The sequence below is a fragment of the Drechmeria coniospora genome, chromosome 01 (assembly GCF_001625195.1).
Source record: "Drechmeria coniospora strain ARSEF 6962 chromosome 01, whole genome shotgun sequence".
In the NCBI taxonomy this organism is placed as follows: domain Eukaryota; kingdom Fungi; phylum Ascomycota; class Sordariomycetes; order Hypocreales; family Ophiocordycipitaceae; genus Drechmeria; species Drechmeria coniospora.
Window position 1 is genome coordinate 9,798,895 of NC_054389.1, and position 19,702 is coordinate 9,818,596.

The 19,702-nt window shown below is 57.4% G+C and overlaps 4 protein-coding genes across 4 annotated transcripts; 1 reads left to right on the top strand and 3 right to left on the bottom strand.

Annotated features, from left to right (window-relative positions):
* Positions 1-521: 521 nt before the first annotated feature.
* DCS_02595 (negative regulation of gluconeogenesis) lies at positions 522-1,894 on the bottom strand (the record flags this gene model as incomplete). Its single annotated transcript, XM_040799922.1, has 3 exons — positions 522-1,157; positions 1,228-1,767; positions 1,844-1,894. The coding sequence occupies 3 exons, from the start codon at positions 1,892-1,894 to the stop codon at positions 522-524; spliced, it is 1,227 nt and encodes a 408-aa protein (XP_040660805.1).
* A 3,126-nt stretch (positions 1,895-5,020) lies between these two features.
* Positions 5,021-6,799, top strand: DCS_02596 (putative CBF1-centromere binding factor 1; the record flags this gene model as incomplete). The annotated part of the gene is made up of 3 exons (XM_040799923.1): positions 5,021-5,205; positions 5,702-6,405; positions 6,468-6,799. 3 exons carry the CDS (start codon positions 5,021-5,023, stop codon positions 6,797-6,799), a joined length of 1,221 nt encoding a protein of 406 aa, XP_040660806.1.
* Positions 6,800-8,830: 2,031 nt separating this feature from the next.
* On the bottom strand, positions 8,831-10,941 carry DCS_02597 (uncharacterized protein; the record flags this gene model as incomplete). The annotated part of the gene is made up of 4 exons (XM_040799924.1): positions 8,831-9,597; positions 9,657-10,400; positions 10,462-10,672; positions 10,717-10,941. The coding sequence occupies 4 exons, from the start codon at positions 10,939-10,941 to the stop codon at positions 8,831-8,833; spliced, it is 1,947 nt and encodes a 648-aa protein (XP_040660807.1).
* Positions 10,942-18,309: 7,368 nt separating this feature from the next.
* DCS_02598 (uncharacterized protein) lies at positions 18,310-18,603 on the bottom strand (the record flags this gene model as incomplete). Its single annotated transcript, XM_040799925.1, has 1 exon — positions 18,310-18,603. One exon carries the CDS (start codon positions 18,601-18,603, stop codon positions 18,310-18,312), a length of 294 nt encoding a protein of 97 aa, XP_040660808.1.
* Between the last annotated feature and the right edge of the window lie 1,099 nt (positions 18,604-19,702).

Genomic DNA, 19,702 nt, shown 5'->3' on the forward strand with positions numbered 1-19,702 from the left:
GTATCGTTACTCGTCATTCCAGGGAACACTCCTTCCAGAGCCCTCGTGTTTGCACAGCTGGGTCAGCCATTGGTGACGCACCACACACTTGGACAACCTTGGGAAGGGAGAGTCCTGCATTGTATCATCGCTATCAAACCTCCGCCCTACCTCTCTGTGAAAGAGATACTGGGAAGGGGTGATTCAATGCGACGCAGTCTGTTGCGGAAACTGGTGCGTAAAATATACGTCCTCCCGCCCGAGGCTTGTATGCGAGGACGGGGGGGATGGCTGACGGTCTTCGCTTGCGTTATGATAATAATAAAGTAAAGTGCAATGCAAAAGGGGCAGAAGGACGATGCCAGATCCGTCTTCTGAAACTCCAAGACTCCAAACAGTACTGCCATCAATCGATATCCAGGCACAGGACAAGCCACGCACATTTCGTCGACGCAGCATGGATTCGCTAGCGCACTCGGAGACGTGCAATCTGTCTGGAGGCCTGAGTGAGGTTGCGATGCCTGCAGTCCACAACAGGGACCTCAGGTAATGTACACCTTCTTAAGCACGTCGGCGGAAAATACGTCGCCCGTACGCGGATCCTTGACTTGACTTTCCGACAGGCCCGACTTCTTGGCGTGGTCCTCGAGTCGCTGCTTTCCGTACACCTTGCCGTTGGGCAAAAGCCTGAGATCATACTCGACATGGCTCTTTGTGTGGTGGGCGTAGGGAATATCTCTTGCCAACTCGTTGAGCTCGGTAGAGCAGATGGGGCAGACGCCGTGGCCGAGCATCGAGGCCCCCTCGCCTTCGCCCTGGTGCGAGGCGGCCGAATGGCAGGCGGGGGTTTTCAGGGCCGAGAGGCCCGAGGACAATGCAATGTGGAGAAGTGGGGCCGAGGGGAGGGAGAGGAGGTTGTTGTGAGCGGTGGTGAAGAGGTCGGCGAGATCGTGCCAGCGGGAGGGTTGGTAGAGTTCAGGATAGGCCATCGAGCCCGGCGAGCAGCTCGGGGGGAAGGCAAGGATGCCGCAGGCTTGGTTGACCTCGACAGGATACGTCGACGAGTACGGGACGATGTGCTTCTTGGCGTGCGCGATGGCTTCCATGACCTTGGGCCAAGACTGGGCGCGGATGAGCTCGATGTACTGTTGGAATCGGAGCATGAATTCGAGCTTGCTCTGTGGAGGTGAATGTTTGTGCCCGTCAGCGAAATGCAGGACGACGGATACGTGCGGGGCGGCAACGGACCTCCATCTTGCGAAGTTCCTTCTTATTCTCGGTGCACCAGGCGAGGGCCTCAGTGACGCTACCGGCGAGCAGGGCTTCGCGGATGTGGCTCATGCTCACGAAGGTGTCGACGTCGACCAGATTCTGCAGCCGCTTCTCCGCCGCCAGCTCGGTCGCCGTTTCGTTAAATCCACGACGCAGAAGGTAGTCGGCGAGAAGCCGGTCGAGCCTTTTGCGGCTCCAGGCCTCGTACTTGACGTCGTCGACGGACTCGATCGAGTAGAGCTCGTCGAGGTGGGCGATCCGCGCGGCCGTCTGAAGGTGCAGGCGGGATTCCTCGTCGGCGTAGGCCGTCAGCTTTCGCTTGACGCCACGCATGCGAGAGATCATGGCGTCAATGTTCTTGAGAACATCCTGCTGCGAGGCGCGGCCGGAGACGGCAGCCGTGGCCGACTCCTTCAGCAGCGACTTGAGCGCCGTCGTATCTTTCTCGATGGTGAAGTGGGCGGACCGGAAGTTTTTACGGAGGAGTTCGTTGGGAAGACGAAGGAGCGGTTGGTCCTGCCGACGAGGGTCGTTAGCCATGATCGACTGAAGGGGATGCGAGTGGCCAGGCTAGGGGTGCATGACAACGTACGAGGAGAAGGTGCTCGCTGTGACGAATCCTGGCGAGCTCATGGTCGGCCATGGTGATGCTGTAACGACGGCGAGGGGCTACGACGACAGGGGAGGGAGACGGGTAATGTGCGGCATATCTTAGGATGGGCAGGTGGGAAGACAACAGATCAGCAGATGGGCAGAAGTTGAGAATGGCAGGACGTCGTTTCGCGAGGATGAGGGGAGAAGGCCGGCGGAGGGAGTTTGGAGCGTTTGGTGGTCACCAGGTTGTCACCACGCATTCGGCCGCCACTCGGGGCGATTACATAACGCCGCCACATGCATGCCCGGCTAGACAGGTACTGGGCAGCGTCGGCACTACAGTGCTCAACTGCCGACGACTGCAGTAAGTACATGCAACACGTACCGAGGCAGGTAGGAAACTGCCGCTCCTGGTGCGCGCCTTCCCTGCCACATTTGAGGGTAGGAAGGCGACGAAGGAGTGAAAGACAAAGGCTCCTTCCGGGTGTCTCTCGTAGGAGAGGTCATCTGCGGCAGGACGCAAGCACTGTGAAGTAAATGGAAGAGGCTAGGGATGTAGGGCAGGGCAGCCGGGCGTGCACCAACGCAAATACTTGATACTTTGCCAGTGCCTCCAAGCGATCCTAAATTAAGTGCACGGCAGTTTCTGTGCAAGCACTTGAGTTGTGCGTACACACGTACAATTATTATATTCCTCTTGTACAATAAGCGCGACGATTTCGACCCAGTACTTCCATCTGTGCCTCATCCGTCAGGAGGTGAAGTGCTAGAACAGGCGCACAGCACAGCAAGCACTGCTAGCTTTTGCGGCCCGACACTTGCTGGGTGGCAGCTGGCCAACTGTCTCACCTCGCTCGGCAATACGAGGTCGTGCTATCGCTGTATCTCGTATACAGGCGATAGGCATACATGCATATAATTATGGAGTCCCCCAAGGCGGTGGGCAATCACGGAACTCGGGCAGCTGACGTGTGCACAGTTGGCAATCGACAAGTCGTACTCAAAACCCGTTCGAGATGGCTTCCATGCAAGGCCACCACCTCGGGAAGAAAATGCAAAGCAAATAGGGTGCACGAGGTGGGGATATGCACCGGGTGGGAGTCAAGATCATTCATCGCTCATCAATTTCCAGCGGCTGATACGGAGTCCTGCATCTTCAAAGGTTCGTCCTTGCACCCAGCGGGCCGTGCCGTCGGGCATTCGCAGCTGCTGCGTCGTGCACAAGGGTGTAAGTGACGAGGCCTCGACCAACTCGCCCTCCGTGATGTCGCCGATTTTTTTTTTAAATTAACGGTTGGGGTATCTGTGCGTGTGAGTGAATAGGTGGATGAAGCTTACATGCATGTTCTACATCTCGTTTCTGTTGCAAGCTCAAGGCGTTTCTCAGTAATGGTGTGCCAACGCTAACTGCACTCTCCATGTCCTCGGCGTCCACAAACTTGACAAGGAGATCGCTTGCTTCAGCGGCAAGGGGCAGAAGAGACGGCAAGAAGCGACCAGTTCGTCGAGAGATTGACTGATGAGCGGCACTGGCTCTGCTAACCATCAGGTGACGGATAACTGGGTGCAAGTCCGTGAGTCGATGGCGCGTCTTGTGTGCTTGCGTGCATGCATCTGCATGCGAAACACAGTCCCCACACATCCCTCAAGAAAAGAGATGCCATTCAAGGCTCGTCTTGGCTGCACCCATGTACATGCACACATTCACCTACGGGAAAGTGCACCGGAGTTTCTCGGCACCAGCCAGACTGGGGTGACTGAACTGGACGGGACTGAGCCTGACTGGGTTCTTGGACGGGGTTGCTGTTGCCCGAGTACTTGTATCCTTCAACCTGGGCGGATGCTGCAAGGCGAGATGGAGGGTGAGCCTTTGGCAGCATGCAACAGAGCCGACGTCACCCTTCCCGTTCGTTGGACACGAAGGTGCCAGCCGGAATGTTGAATCGGGCCATGGCATCGACCGTCATGAGATAGATGCAGCTTTTGGTCACCAGCTTCGCAAGCGTCGTTTTGGGGAGAGGAGAAGAGAGAGGATGGGGCAGAAAGGCGGTGCAGTCTACCAAGGGCTGGGTACGCAAATGGATGGAGGAGCCGGAGGATGATTGCTATCGAGAACCGATGGTGTGGAAAAGGACGAGCGCCGAGCACGGATTGATGAGGAGTTATTCACTTCTCACCTGTAGTTGTGCTGTACTAAGTACCTGCGTGATCTACGGAGTACAAGTACATGTACGGAGTAAGTGCCTAATGTAAAGACTTAAGTAGGTGGACTTGTCCGGAGTAAGTGCATGACTGTAACTCCGTACCAAAAAATACGTGGACAGCTACTTAAGTACAACTAAGTAAGTACTTACTTAAGTACTTGCATGCCAAACTACGGCGTCCCTTGTAAGTACAGTACAGACATGCTGCAAGCACAGTATTAGTGGTACAGCAGGCAACGAGCGACATGACTTGGTGTGGGTCGTGGGTGCGCAGATAATCCGCAGAGAAATCCGCATCACCGCGACGCCTTCCCTCCCCTCGCCAGCGGCTTGCGGCCTGGTGACGCACGGATCCACAGCGTCAAAACTCCGCCTCTCATTGGTCAGCGCCCCTCCGAAGCCTCAGGCAGGAGCTTTGACGCATGGAGAGCGAGGCCCACCCCGCCTCCTCGTCCCTTCCTCCCCTCCCCTCCCTCCTGATTTATCACCCAGCGTTTTCCGCTCTGCACGTGTTCCACCTCTTCCCTCACCCCGTGACCGTGAACTGCCGCCGCCTACCACCCACCCCCCCAAACGCCTCAGTCCGTCTCGCCTCTCAGCTCGTCGGCGACAACGGCAGCTCATCGGCTGGGTTGGCATAAAGATACCGCACCGGTCCCTCTGCCGGCGCGGCCTTGATAATTTTCCTGCATTTTACCAGCTTTTTTACTTCCCTCGTCCCCCCTTCCCGAGGACGCAGTCGTCTCGTTGCGGGTCTTGCAGCTTACACTTGACGCCCGCTCGGCGCGATATCACGAGATAGATCACGCAGAAAACACGTGAGAGCGTGAACCCGTGATCTGGCGAGCACATGATCTGCGAGGTACGTCTGGTCTATGCAACTCCTTACCCTCCGTACCACTTCACGATGCGCCCTACCGCCGTCGCCGTCCTTTTTGACTCTGCCGACGGCGCGTCATGCATTCTGCGACATGGTGCAAAAAAATATCTCAAACGGCAATGGCAATGGCAGCGCCAACGCCAACGACGGCGGCATCCGTCCCCCGACGACGCCGCAAGCAGATGCTCTCGCGATGCACGCCCTGCGTGTGCAATCTCTTCGTCAAGATGCATCCATCACTGCACTTCGCGCCCAAGGCAGCCATCGTATCGTCTCGTGTGCGCGCGCATCATTCGATGAACGCGTCACGACTTCGCGACCATGACTGCCTGGCTGCTTCAGTCCCCAGTTGGGACTGCATTCATCATGAATGACGCTGCCGTGCCGCCCTCCCCCTTTCACCTCCGGCCGTCTCGTCTGTTCAGCGTCAAGCGAGTGCTTCCCCTGCTTCTGCCGGGCCGAGAACAAAGATGCGGCAGCTCCTGGCGGCGGCAGCCTTCTTGCTGCCCTCGTTTCATCATGCCTGTAGCGGAGGCCCGCCATGGCTACCATGATGACGTCCAGCGACCTCTCGCATGGCCAGAGCGTGGCCGGCATGGGCCGTGTATAGCCCGTGTCCTCTTGCGGCGGGCTGCTTCGAAACTAACGGACGTTGTCTCTAGCTTCCGTAGCAGCACATTCGCAACCTACTGGCCGCGCGTCTCCCGTCAGCTCCCTGACCAAGCTGAACAATCGGTCCCCACGACTTGGCGCCCGAACCTTGAATTGGTAGCAAACTCAACGGCAACGGTGACAACCCGTTCATCTCTTCAGAAACCATGTCTGAGTCTGTTGCCATCGAGCAGCCCGACCTCTCCAGTCTCACTGGGTCGCCGGGGCAGAAGCGGAAGCGAAACGAGGACAGCCCGGACGCGCTTCGTGCGAAGCGGACTGCCCCTCCGGCCGCCATGACCGTTGACACGGCCGCCTTCATCGAGAGCGCCATTGAAGCGACGCAGGCTGCGGCTGTAAGTGGCGTGAATGTCGCCGACTTCAATGCACTGCAACGGGCCGCCGCCGCCGACCACTCCGAGCCGACAGACACGTCCAGCGCGACGACCACGGCTCAGGCAGCGCTTGGCATGTACCCAACACTTCACGTGCCACCGTCCACCGAGGAGCAGTTCGCCGCCCAGGTGGTGGCGGAAACCGAGCATCATGAGCATGAGCATGAGCACGAACACGAGCATGAGCACGAGCATGGCCATGGTCATGATCATGACAACACATTCAATCCGGACATGGCGGTGCCGGATGGCATGCTGTCGGAAACGGCCGACGCGCCCCCGAACCAGCAACAGCCGCCTCCGGCCCCCGGACCCAACGGGGTGCAAGCGCAGGGCCACCGGTTCGTCAGCTCGACCGGCACGCCAGCCGCGAAGCCTAGCGTCGGATCCGAAGAGTGGCATAAGATGCGAAAAGACAACCACAAAGAAGGTGAGGACAGTCGAACGGGGAGTGAAGAAGCACATGAGCTGATGATGTAACCTGCCTGACAGTGGAGCGACGGCGACGTGAGACGATCAACGAGGGCATCAACGAACTCGCTAAAATCGTGCCGGGATGCGAGAAGAACAAGGGGTCGATCTTGCAGCGTGCTGTGAGCTTCATCCAGCAGCTGAAGGAGAACGAGCAGCAGAACATTGAGAAGTGGACTCTGGAGAAGCTGCTTACGGAGCAGGCCATCACCGAGCTCAGCGCCTCAAACGACAAGCTCAAGGCGGAATGTGAGCGTCTCTACCGAGAGCTGGAGACGTGGAAGCGGGTCGCCCAAAACGCCGGCCTTGAGCCTCCCCAACCAAAGGAGGAGCCGGGTGCGGCGCCGAGCTAGAGAGCGGCCCGAAAATTCATGGCCTGTCAACGGCCAGCGAAGATTTCTCAGCCATGACGCTGGCCACATCGAACCGCCGATGTGAAATGGCAAGCGAAGCATCCATCTCGTCTGAGGATGGCGAATCCGGAGAGAAGCTGGCAAGGGGACTGTGGCGCACTGTTTCGTCACGCTGATTTACGCAACGTTCCGACGAGGCACGACTTCTTCCCTTTTTTGTCCGCCTCCAACGCATCGGCCGGATGGTTCATGTGTCTTTTTTTTGTTTTGTTTGTTGCATCGACATGAGGACTCACCATAATCAGCCATGCATGTACGTACCGGCTTGTGGCAGGCAGGGGGTTGCTAGATCGGAGGCTGGTGTTGTGGTCTGTTACGCCGGTGAGGCCGCACATGGCGCTTCCCGGATACCTTTTTCATGGTTCAATTTTGTTTTGGCAGCTTGGCGTTGGGACGGATGCTTGATGGCTGGCCAGCTGAACGAGTACGAACATGGATCGATGCTGGGACGGAAGGGCCGACGCGGCCTGGCCGGGTACCGGATCGGTCGACGTTCCGTGGACAATTCAATTGGGAGGCCTTGATTGAATGACAGTTCGATAATTGGATTGATTGGCAATACTTGATTCTGCGGAATATTGACGAACTCTTGATGGATTGTCATGGGTACTCGCAGCGGAATGTGCTCGTAATGGATCGTCATGGACGGCAGTGTCTGGTCCGTTCTCCCTGTAGGGCAGAAAGAAGTCAGGAAGAAGTCATAATGTCGTCTCCATATTCGGCGTCCGGGGTAACGCGGCCGTGCCAGATTCATGACCTGAAAGCTTCATATGATCGGTAAGATGCAACATCTACGACGTGGCGAGTGTTTGAGGAGTGGCAATCACCTGGTAGGTCGCAACTTCCGCGTGAATTGTTATTTTTAGTTCATATCCATGTACAGAAGGTGCAACTTCCACATTTCCCCTTTGCTCCTGCCCTCTTGCCCTTTTTCTTCCCTGGCACTTTCCTGCGCTGTTCGGAGCCTATACACCTTGCATCAATGATGACGCGGCCCTCCACGGCCTTGACCTCCCTGTGCCCTCGGCGACTGCAACATTTTAGTGGGAATGGCAGCATGTCGCTGGCTAGACGGAAACACCAGTATCCGGAGTATCCCTTCATCACACCGTCGGTCGTAGGGAATAGGCTCGAAATCGATTCAATCAATCACAGCATGCTGTGTTTACATGTGCTCGTCATTCCCGTACAAGTCGGACGTACTCCACCAAATCTGCAACCGTACAAGGACGACAAATGACGCCCGAAGAATGGCATAGACAATTCGGCACGTTGAACGGCGAAGACGGCTTGACCAAAGGACACCAGCTCATAGCCGGTCAGGCATGGAGAATGCGAGCGAGGGCGGACGTGAGGGTCTTCATTGTCTGGCTGCAGAACATTTAAAGGAACAAAAAGGTGCGGCAAGTAAACAGTACCGCCTCGCTGTTTCGTGTATACCAACGTGAACATGTTGGGCATTGACATCCGCCGAAGCGTGAAAGACTTTTCTTTTCGCACGATACCCCCCCAAGGCAACTTCGAGTAACTCCAAAAAATACTGTCCCGTTCCGCCAAGTATTCCTTCTAGAAAGAGATGCGCAACAAAGTGCTGTGGGAGTAGGTAGACAAGAAACTGGAGGGAGGCAGACCAAGCAAAATCAAGTTCACCGTCCAAGCTCATCATTATCGTCAGAAAGGGTATGTATTGAGGACCATCGCTGAAAGATGTCAAATATAGCGTACTGGCCCAGTTCAAAAGTGCAAAACTGAAGGCTGCACCGATGCGGAGTCGCTGTGGCATGAAGAAGATCAAGAGCAAAATTATTCCGTCCATGGATCGCCAGAATGTTTCTTAGTCATGGCGGGCGCGAGGCGAGCCGTGGTTGAAACTGGGTCGCCTTGCCCGGTGCGCGGCAGATGCTGCAATGAGAGAGCGGGTGCCACGGTCCGAGGATATGATGCAAGCTCCAAGTCGCCGCGGTTGATTGCCTAGACCGAGCTCCTGGGAACGCCGTCGACGACTTGACTCATGACTCGCAGGTCCCCGCGGCCATCGCCGGGCACGTAGTACCCCGGTTGCTGGTTGACTGGCGTCGTTTGCAGGTCGGCGGCCCGAAACATGGCGTTTCCGTTGCCGGCATATTCCGGGCGCGAGGAGCCGTCAAAGGACCCGCCGATGAACGGCTGTCCGGCGCTCATCTGCACCGTCTGGTTGACGAATGCAGGTTGCTGGGGGGTCGTCTGCTGGGCCGCGTAGGCGTACATGGGCGATGCGGTCGAGCCCGTCGATCCTTGCTGCCACTGCTGAGAATACAGGTTGCCGCCCCCGGGGCTGGCGTACTCGCTGAAGACGGATGGCCGCCTGCTGCTGTCGTGCGGGCTTGCGACCAGGTCGATGGTGAGGGAGCCCCCCGCCGAGTTCACGGCTCCCTGGTCGTTGACCGGAATGCCGCCGTTCTCCACAAACGAATGCTGCTGGGGTCCGAGGTCGGTATGTATCATCGGGGGGTGGAACGGCGGGCCCCGGACGGGTAGGTCGCCCATGAAAGGGGGAGGGCCGCCGTGCAAGCCGTGACCGTTGACGGCAGCCGTCGCCGAGGGTTGCGTCATGGAGTGGGCGGCGCTGGGTTTGGTCCGCTGCACGTCGTGGTCGTCCTCCTCCTTGATGTGGAACGAGCCATCATCGTTGTCGGAGGCGTAACTCTCGGGCATCTTGTCCTCGGCCATGACGTACACCTCGGTCGAGTCATCTTGCGCTTGTTAGACCAGGGAAGCCTCGGCAACAGTGACGTGTCCGGCGCGGGCTGCGACGTACCGATTTCTTCATTCTTGAAACGCTCCTCCTGGCGGGCCATTTTGAAAATCTCATTCAGGTACGGTCGCTTCTTCGCGTTCGATTCATTGTCCATGAAGAAGGCCGACAGGGCCTCGTTGGTCGTCTCCTCGAGCTTCTTGACGTTGAGGCCCAGCTTCTGGATGTCGGGATGCTGCTTGCCATTCGGCTCCACGACGAGCCTCAGGATGTGAGCGAGGAGGTGGACACGTTCTGGCGAGGGCATTAGCAGACAGGGGACGAAAGCGGAGCGAGCGGCCGAGGACTTGCCTCGCTTGTACAGGTGGTCAGGCTCCTTGTGCCTGACCTTGTCATCCTTGGTCGGACCCCATGGCTTCGGCCACCACTCTGGTGCCTTTTCATCGCTTCCCGTGTAGGGGTGAGTGGACTGCTTCTTGGGCTCGACGGCCTTGACCCAGGCCTTGGCGATCAGCTTGCAGGCTGTTTGCTGGCAATTCTTGAAGCGCTGCTCGTAAAAGGCCCAGACCGCGTCGCCGTCGCCGACCTTGATGCCTCTCCGCGAGGCCACCGTCATGGGAACGTCATCCTCGTCATTGGCCGCGTGGCGAGCCCTGGGCCGCTTTCTCGTCTGCCGCGCGGGACTGCCCCAGTCATCGAAGACGGTGCCCCGTCGGCGGTCGGCAGCTCGAACTCGGCCGAGGGATCCCGACCGGGTGTAGACGGGATCTTCGAAGCCAAAGCCGTCGTCCAGCATGGGGTCGGCACCTGAGGTTGAGCCGGTCAGGCTTGGCAGCGCGGAGCGTGGGTGGGAAGAGCGGCGACGAACCTGATTCAATCTTGCGCATCACCTGCTGGAACTTGGTCGCGTCGAAAAATTGGCGGATGGCATTATCGTGCAGCTTCTGACCCGGGCTGAAGAAGGTCATGGGCAGTCCGTCCTCGGTGACGGCGGCGACGAAGTACTGCTTGGCGGCGATGCCGCAGTGCGATCGCAAAGCCTCGTCGATTTGCTGCTCGCGGATGCGGGTCTCGTCAGCCTCGCCGCATCAGCGGACTCGTCGGGACGGCAGGCGGAACTCACCATCGGCGGCGCCCTGCGATGCAGATCGTAGGGGTCCGGGAAGCGACCGCCTTCGTTTCCCTCGACGGGGTACCGATCCGGCGGAAAGGAGTCGTGCCGGGGAAGCGCGTCCTGGCCGTATCGATCATGATGAAACGATGGATGGCGGCCGGCGGGAGTATAGCACTGTTGCTGCGGGAACGACTGATGGCGTGAGAACGAGTCTCGCGGCCAGTCTCGAACCATGGCTGGCACTGATTCGTCAGGTGGAGAAGTCCGACGGACCGGGGAGAGGGTCGATGAAGTCGGATGGTGTCGGGGGTTGGCTCCGGCTCGACGTTGGAAGGTTGAACACGCGACGTATCAATCTTATGCTCCCGAGCGGCGCGGAGCGAGCGGGTATGCCGTGGACGACGCACTCACTGCCTTGCCTATAAGCTGCCGAACCTTTACGTTTCGCGGGCCGTTGTGGCCGGGTCGCATCGACCTGCTTCCTTACCTAGCTGGGATGGCGAATGGACGGCCGGCAGGCAGGCAGTACGCTTGCTGGTGGTTGCGGTTGTCGGGCGTTGGCCAAGGTCGTCCCGGGTCGTCCGTGGCGGCGGATGCCGTCGCACAAGAAGGCTGGATGATTCGTCGCAAAAACAGGTTAGCCTACTGCATGTCGTGTGAGGCGGCGTACGATGCTGATGCTGATGCTCGATGCTTGATGCTCGACGCTCGATGCTGATGCCGGTGCTGATGCCGGTGCTGATGCTGATGCAGGGAGGTGGGCGTCGTGGGACAAAGAATTATTATATCACCAGGCTCGCTTGTTGCCGGAAAGGGAAGAGAGAAATGGCGTGTGAGGCTGAGGTTGAGAATGCCGAATGGAGGCGAGCGCATGAATGAGAAGCAGTGACACCAGTTGACTGGACTTTTTCTTTCTTTTTTTTTCGTTTGCTTTTGCCTTTGCCGAGACCGTGATCGGGTCGTTCGTTGCCTAGGACGCCGTGGGGGGTGACGCGATTCAATGGCAGGCAAGAGGAGGGGGACGGCGGACGGCGGATGACGCTTGCAGAGGTCCGATCGGATGGTCTTGGTACGCAATGTCGGCCAGATTCATCTGGTGTTCATCCGGTGCCGCTGCCACCTCCAAGAAAACCCTTCCGGACGCAGCAATGGTTTGGTGTAGATCGACGCAGCTTGGCGCAGCTTGGTGTTGCGGCCTGGTGTGGTAGCTTGGTGGTGTAGCTTGATGGTGTAGCTTGGAGGTGAAGCTTGGAGGTGAAGCTTGATGGTGTAGCTTGGGTGGTGTAGCTTGCTTGGTGTTGTAGCTTGGTGTAGCTTGCTGCGGCTTGGGGGAGCTTGGTGCAGCTTTGGTGCGGCGTCGGTTCGCTGTCGGCTCAACTGATGCTGACAGCTCTCGAGAAGCGGTCCGATTTCGAGATGCTCCCGCGCATCAGTCAGTCAGGGTAAGGCTTCCGGCGGTGAGAGCGCAACGAAATGTGTGCGTTCGGAGCGACTCTCCGCGGTGTGCGTGGCTCGTCTCGGAGCGGCCAGCTGGAGGTTGACGAACAGGACGAGCTCGGAAGCTAGCTACGGGGTCGTGAGAGTCCGACGCACGACGGACGATGCGAGGGAGGGGGGTCCCGTCCGAGGAGCAGGTACGAACGAATAAATCAAGTAAAAATTACTCGGCCGCGGCGGAACGGTTTTGGCTGGCCGAAGGAAGCAAGGAAGGGATGGATCCGTGAAAAGCAGGCCGAGGGACGGAGCATAGGCAGGACGAGATACTTGGCCGAAGGGCGGAGACTCGAGGCTGCGGGAGAGGCGACGAGGAGGGGAGGTATGGAGAGAAAGGGACGAACGAAGCGTCGAGGCTCGAGGGCGGCGGGGCCGGATGGCGCAAGAAAATCGGGGTGCAGGACGGGACAGGACAGGACAGGACAGGACAGGACGGAACGGGATAGGATAGGGAAGTGTAAGTAGAAAGGATGGGATGGGATGGGATGGGACAGGACAGGACGGTTGAACGATTTCGTCCGATTTGGCCAGTGCAGCGAATGGTGCGGTGCGACGCTGGGCGACGACGTGCAGCGCAGTGCCGTGCAACCAGCTCTGGAGACTGGAGCAGCGGAGGCGAGCTCCTGGTAGGCAGGGAAGCTCCCCCCCCCCCTCCCCGCACGGGGCCTGGTGGATGCCTGTTTCTCCTCGTCCTCTTCCTTCTCGCCCTGAACTTGTGGGCGTTTGATCCACTAGGGGTATTGCCGCCACGTTCTGGTGGCAGGCGGCGGGTTTGTACTCGGCCTGCACGTACTGTACAGCAGTTGTACCTGTACCCTTACGCAGCAGCACACCGTGCACGTACAGTAAGTACTGCATTACCCGTCGTCGTATTTCCTTGCTTCCGGCACACCTCGAAGCACTGTTCATGCATGCACTGCACCGGCCGTACTGCGTGTGCTCAGGCATGGGTACTCGGTGCTCATGTACATGTACAAGGACGCGTGCAGCACCCAGCACGTACACCAACATTGGATAGGTGATGCAAGACATTCTCGAGAACAAGCACAATCCTGTTCACGTCGACGTACTGGCAATTAACCTCCAACAGATGCACGACCATTTCACTCGCATGCGCACCCTCGCAGAATTTGCGTGCGCGGGGGGACAGAAAGCCCGCGTGGAGGAGGGAATGTAGCAGGATGGCATTCAGGTTGTTGCTGGACGTGTCGACGGCCAGGCCCCCAGGCCTCTTTGCGCACTAGTTTGTAGATGTACCACCTACCTAGTACCGACGGAGCGCGGCGAATGCTGCAGGTGCTCAGGTATTGCCAGGTACCTAGTACTAGGTACACAGGCACTTGTGCTGTAGTTGCACGGAGTACTGCACTTGCATGTATCATTGTTCTGTAGCTGTACGGAATACTGCGTCCGTACAGTGGCTGCGCTCGTAAGTACGGAGTACTGTATTAGAAATTGAGCGAGGTATTGTACGGAGCACGGGGTGCATGTACGGCGTGCTTGCAGTGCATGCGTGTACAACTAGTACAGGCATACGAACTGGCTGTGCTTGTATGGAAGTACTGCCATGTATACAGGTACGTAAGTACATGTACGAGAGGAAGTACTGTATCAGTAAGTAGACTCGCGAGTACTGTACTCCGCAGTACGGAGTACAAGTAAGTACTGTACAGTAGAACAAAGTTCTTGTTGGTGTGCATGTATTCCGTGTACAAGTACCGTGGTGTTGCTACTTGTTATTGCGGAGTAGGTGTACTGTAAGTATTATTACTGATTTCAATATCTTTCGCGTCGTTGGGCCTGCGTGGCCTAGACATACACCTAAGTATGTACATGGAATTGCTTGCATGCAGGTGTAGATGTGCAAGCGGGTCTCGTGCATGGAAGTGTACAACTATTACTGAGTACTCCCAAGGAACTCATGCAGGTATTTCAGGCGTACTCCGAACACATACAATACTTGTACGAGCACAATACCACAGTGCAAGTGGTGTAGCTACTTGTACGAGCACAATATCACAGTGCAAGTGGTGTAGCTACTTGTACGAGCACAATACCACAGTGCAAGTGGTGTAGCTACTTGTACGAGCACAATATCACAGTGCAAGTGGTGTAGCTACTTGTACGAGCACAATACCACAGTGCAAGTGGTGTAGCTACTTGTACGAGCACAATACCACAGTGCAAGTGGTGTAGCTACTTGTACGAGCACAATATCACAGTGCAAGTGGTGTAGCTACTTGTACGAGCACAATATCACAGTGCAAGTGGTGTAGCTACTTGTACTCGGCAAACCTGCACGTGCGCCGTACTGCAAGTACGGACGTTCCGTATGCTCGCTGCAAGTGCTCGTACGTGTGTTCCGACGGCGGGGTGTGCAAGTATCTGCACACCAGCAATATGCGTATTTTCAAGTATAACTCTGGTACGAAATCCAGGTGGGTAGGTACCAGCAGGTATTGACAAGCCATCCACGTGTACTCGGTACCGTGCAGAGCAGTGTACATGTACGCCTACGCCGTACTCTGTACATACCTCGTGCAGGCGTACATGTAGGCGTACGCCGCTGTTGTACGGCGTATTACTGTACAACTGCTTACGTGTGTGTACTGTAATTACTTCAAGAGTAGGGATGGAGTGAGGTACGGAGTACAAGCATTACTTGTACGGGAAACACTTGTCTTGTACATGTACAGAACACACCTCGCTGTATGATCTCACTGTGACACAAGTACAAGTACTCTGTACTTGTATGTAGTTTGAACTGCACAAGTGTGCGCCCATGCCTGGAGTGCTTGTGCATGTACCTGTGAGCTTCTGGATCTCCTAACGGATGCAAGGTTCCCAGCCGAAAGCTACAGCGAGGCTAGCGCATGTACGGCCTACATGTATTGGCAGGGTTCATCACCACCACAGGGCCAATGGAGTTTTCCAAGAGTGATGGAGGCCAGGATTCCCACGCAGTGCCACCCCTACAGGCAATGAAATGCAAGCCCTCTCATTGCGACCACCCAAGGAGACGACGAAAAGCGGCATGGCGGATGCAGTATCCTCAATCTGCAATGTTCGTACGGAGTACAGTATACTTGTGCTTAAGTACTTGCACAGTACTTGAACATGTACTTGAATGTCCAAAAAAAAAAACCCTAGGCTCGAGAGGCGCTATTATTACAGTGCATGCATTAGTACCTAGTACTCGAGCAGAATTACCTACTAGGTAGTACAGTATACGGAGTACTCCGTAGAGCGCATGCACTTTTCCTTGGGGGCAAGTGCCGGAAGTGTGAGCAGAGAGGCGCGAGAGATGCACGCACATGTGCCCCTACAGTGTCAAGAACAGTGGACGCGCCTTGCGATTCAAATCCTACTCGTCCATGTCATTGTCAACTGTGCCACGATAGAGCTAGCCGTTGAGGCCGACAACCCACTGCACAAGTAGGTACCTAGTACTCGGTACTCCGTACCTTGGTTGGCATAGAGCAAGCATAACTCCGCACAGCCAAGGGTGCTATTACTTGCAGTACAGTCCTGTACTGTACCTCAAGTACAAAACACTCATCCCCGTACTCCGTACATTGTTGGGAGCAAGAGTGCAACTACGGTAAGTACATGCACGGTAATTACACCTTTCCAGGACGAAGCGTATTCGGCACGCACACTACTGGCACGTGGTAAACCGTCGCTGGTAGGGAGGGGGGCCTCGAAGACGGGAGAGTCCCTGGTGCCTATTCAATCATTACTTCAACAAAAATGCGCATGTACTTGGCATTACTGGTGCAATACTATTGTCAGTAGTGTGGCCGCTGAGGCGCCACGTATGAAGATGCATTGCTCCCCAGTGCCGCGTTCATCAGTCTGCGCATGCTAGGTGTATGTACGTGCCGCAATACTCGCGTGCGGCAGCTTTCCAGCATGTCTCTCGCTGTCATGCATGGCCTTGCGTGCACGTACCGGTGCAGGTATTAATTCCAAGCAGGCGTCGTTCTTGACCGTCGAGATGCGTGTGCGAGTGCTGGCGGGCAAGTAGTGGTACAAGTACGGTAAATACACGCACCAGCTCGTTCTGCTCCGCCGCATTCGCTAATTAGCACTTGCAGTGGGATCTCACCAAAGGCCAAAAAAGGTGATCGGTGATGGGCTGTCGAGCCTACTTGGTACGTGACGGCACGTCGTGCCTTTGCTGTATTATTTGTACTGTAATACCTACCGAGAGGGTCCCCATATCTTCCCCACGACGACGCCGTTGCACGAGTAGCGCGGCGGACTTGGGAGGGTCGAGGCTCGGGCATCGGGGTAATGCCACTGCCATTACCCATGTGCTACGCGACGTGTACAGCAATCAAGTACTTACTGTATACTGTATGCACATGGAAGCAAGCAAGCTCACTCCGGGAGGTCCATTGCCTCCCAAAGGCGCACGCGCAAATTGCTCAACCGTCTGAAGTGGCAATGTGCACCGCCGGATCCTCGCCGCCCCTGACAATGGCAAGATGCTGCACATGCGTACTTGGCGGACCTAAATCGCGCGAGCTCCTCCGTCGATTGTTCATTCCTTTATTCATTTGTATCGTGGCAGGCGGCGAGCACGGACAGATCAACGAGATGCCGTCGTGTCGCCGAAGAATCCACCTTGGGTACATGGCACCTGCAAGTACAGTACATGTGCGTGTGCTTTACGAACAAGATGAGCACAAGCGTACGAGTAATTCTTACTCATAGTACTGTACTGTAGTTGGAGAGTCTCGCAAGTGTTACTTGTACTGTACTGTAGTTGGAGAGTCTCGCAAGTATTACTTGCACTGTACAGTACGGAGCACTTGCACCGTGCACATTGAGATGAACATCTTCCTCGTGGAGTACTGCACATGCAAGTACAGTAATTACAGCACATGTGCAGCTACTACCATGCACGGAGTGCGTGCAAGTACATGTACTTGCAGTCGTAGGTACTGTACAGTATTATACTCCGTTCAGCTTTTGCGCTTGCAGCCACTTGCTTGTATTGCATGCAAGGACCAAGTGTTGTCTAGCCCTGCACTGCTCTTGCACGCATCGCGACGGATGCGCAGGCAGGGGTGTTCTGCCAGGGTTGGGGGTTCTTGCGTGGAAACGACTGGATGCGCGAGAACCCCGCCCTCGTGGGCGAATCATCCGCCGTCTGTCCGGCCAGAGCGCGTGGTAGTGGCAGGGTTCAGGTGGCCAACGGGCCGGGTGGAACGGCCGACGACAACATGGGCAGAAGAAGCAAGGAAAAAAAGGCAGGGCCTTGGTGCGGGGACGGAATGATGACGGCTTGTGAGACACGTACGAGTTGCAGAGGTGGAATGGCATAGTGGCTTGCCGCCCGCCCAAAGATTGGCCGCGCAGCAGGACGGCGAATGCCAGCGGCGAACCGCCATTCGTTCCCTCGCAGCCGTGCTCGTTCGTAGGGCCCGCGGGCGAGCTCGCCGGCCGCGGCGAGCCATGTTCCGTCGACGCCGGGGAGGCAACGGCTGATGCTCCAGATGCCGTTCCGAACCGTCCTAGTGCGGACTCTAGAACGTGCTCGCCTTCGGCACCTTGCGGCGCTTCATTTCGCGCCTGCATATCCTGCCTCGTCCTCCGTCCGACCGTCGGGGCACAGTCTCCGTCGGCCTTGGCTTGGCTGCCCCGTCACGTCGGGCGGACGAGCATGAGGGAAACGGTGGGAAGGGTTTCGTCGACTGAGACACGCCCGACACGGCTGGGGCACTGGCGTCTCGTCAGCGCGCCCCTATTGCCGCGAGTCCGTGCCCCGACGCGCAGCGATCAACCTGCACCCACCGTACGGAGTGCGGCATGGCTGCGGCCGCCATGCATCCGTCGCGCGTGTCACGAGGCGACGATGATGCGGGCCTCGAAGCGGCAAAGGTGATGCCAAAGCATCGGTTGGGCGGCGGCGACTTGCTTCGGCGCCGGCGTACCGTGGGAGGGGGATGGGCGTGAGGGAAGGCGAATGATAAGAAAAATACGCCGTAAAAATGCTGATGATAAAACCCCAGCAATATCCACGGAGCGTTATTGCGATCAGGTGGTGGCGTCCCGAACCCTCGTCAATAGCTGCTCTCCTCATGCATATTTTCGGCGTCGCTAGCCACCACTGAGTCGTGCGTGGCCCTGGTGAGACGAGACACATGAGCCGGACGCACGCTTCGGCGTGCGAGCAGACAGGAATTGCCGCGTGGCCCATTGGCCTGCCGTGGCCATGGCTCGGAAGCCTGACGGCGTGCTTCCAAGGTGACGGAAACCCGTGGCAGGAAGCCGGCCGACGGTGCTCTCCCGCATCGACGGATGGACGGACCCTCTCTTGGCTCCTTTCCCCTTGCCTGTCGCCGTGACGATGGTGTCGCTGGCGTCGCGGGGCTCCAACGCGTGGCCGCGCATCTCTGGAGTCGGTGCGCGCGCTCGTCCAAGGCGCCGCGTGCAGGTAAGTAAGTACTTACCGTACGTGTCGTCGGTCTCGCAGCCGGAGCGGCACCCTGCTTGTCGGCTCGCTCGAGGGTGAAGAATCCGAGGGAGGCAGCAGAGGGAACCGAACGGGTGCGCCCCTCCTCCCCACGTCCATGACGATGGCTATTGATCGGACCAAAGTTTGTCCTCGTCGCCGTGGACGGCAAGTAAGTATTCCATGTACTGTACGGAGTGCCTGTGCTGTAGTACTGTAAGTACTTGGGCAGGAACACGTGCGCAGGAACACGTGCGGACCGAACTGGCCAGGAAGGGTGGCTGCCCAGCAGCTCCTAGGTCGAGGCCGACACCCCCCGAGCACCAACAGCCAACTCCATGCTCGTCGCCGGCTGCCAAATTATTCTCGTCTTGCTCGCCATTTTACTCGTCGGCGAACGGCCGTCGGAGATGCCAGTCTCGGCGAGCAGACGAGTTGGGGAAAATGGAATCGGCAGCGAAATGGAACTACTGCAAGTGCGTGCATTGCCGTGCTTATCCTCAACATGTGACACACCACCGCCACACACTGCCCACTCGGCCGACGATACCGTAGTCGACAAGCCAGACTGTCCACTGGGGAGGCTACACTGTGCACTGCGGAGAGGAGACTGTCCACTGCGGAGGGGAGACTGTCCACTGCGGAGGGGAGACTGTCCACTGCGGCGGCGGTACGGGATACGAGGTGCCCATGCTTTCTCGCGTCAGCCTTGCTCGACGAAGGACTCGGTGCATGGCAAGTTGCATTCATCGAGATGACTGTTGCGTCGTCAAACGTCGGTTCGCGCTCGAGGGCCACCACATCTTCGGCAATTGCGTCGCTTGCATGATGATTGATATACCGCCGGCCACACGTACGAGCCGGGGTGGTATCGGCGCGCGCACGTTCGAGACGGCCTTGGAGAGCAATAACGACGGCAAATATGCTGTACGTACCGACACGCCATTCATGAACGGGGCAATGTGCTCCGTCCCTACAGTACGTGGCTGTCGAGGGGGCGCCTTCACATGCCCGGCGGGCCGCGGGCGAGATTCGAAA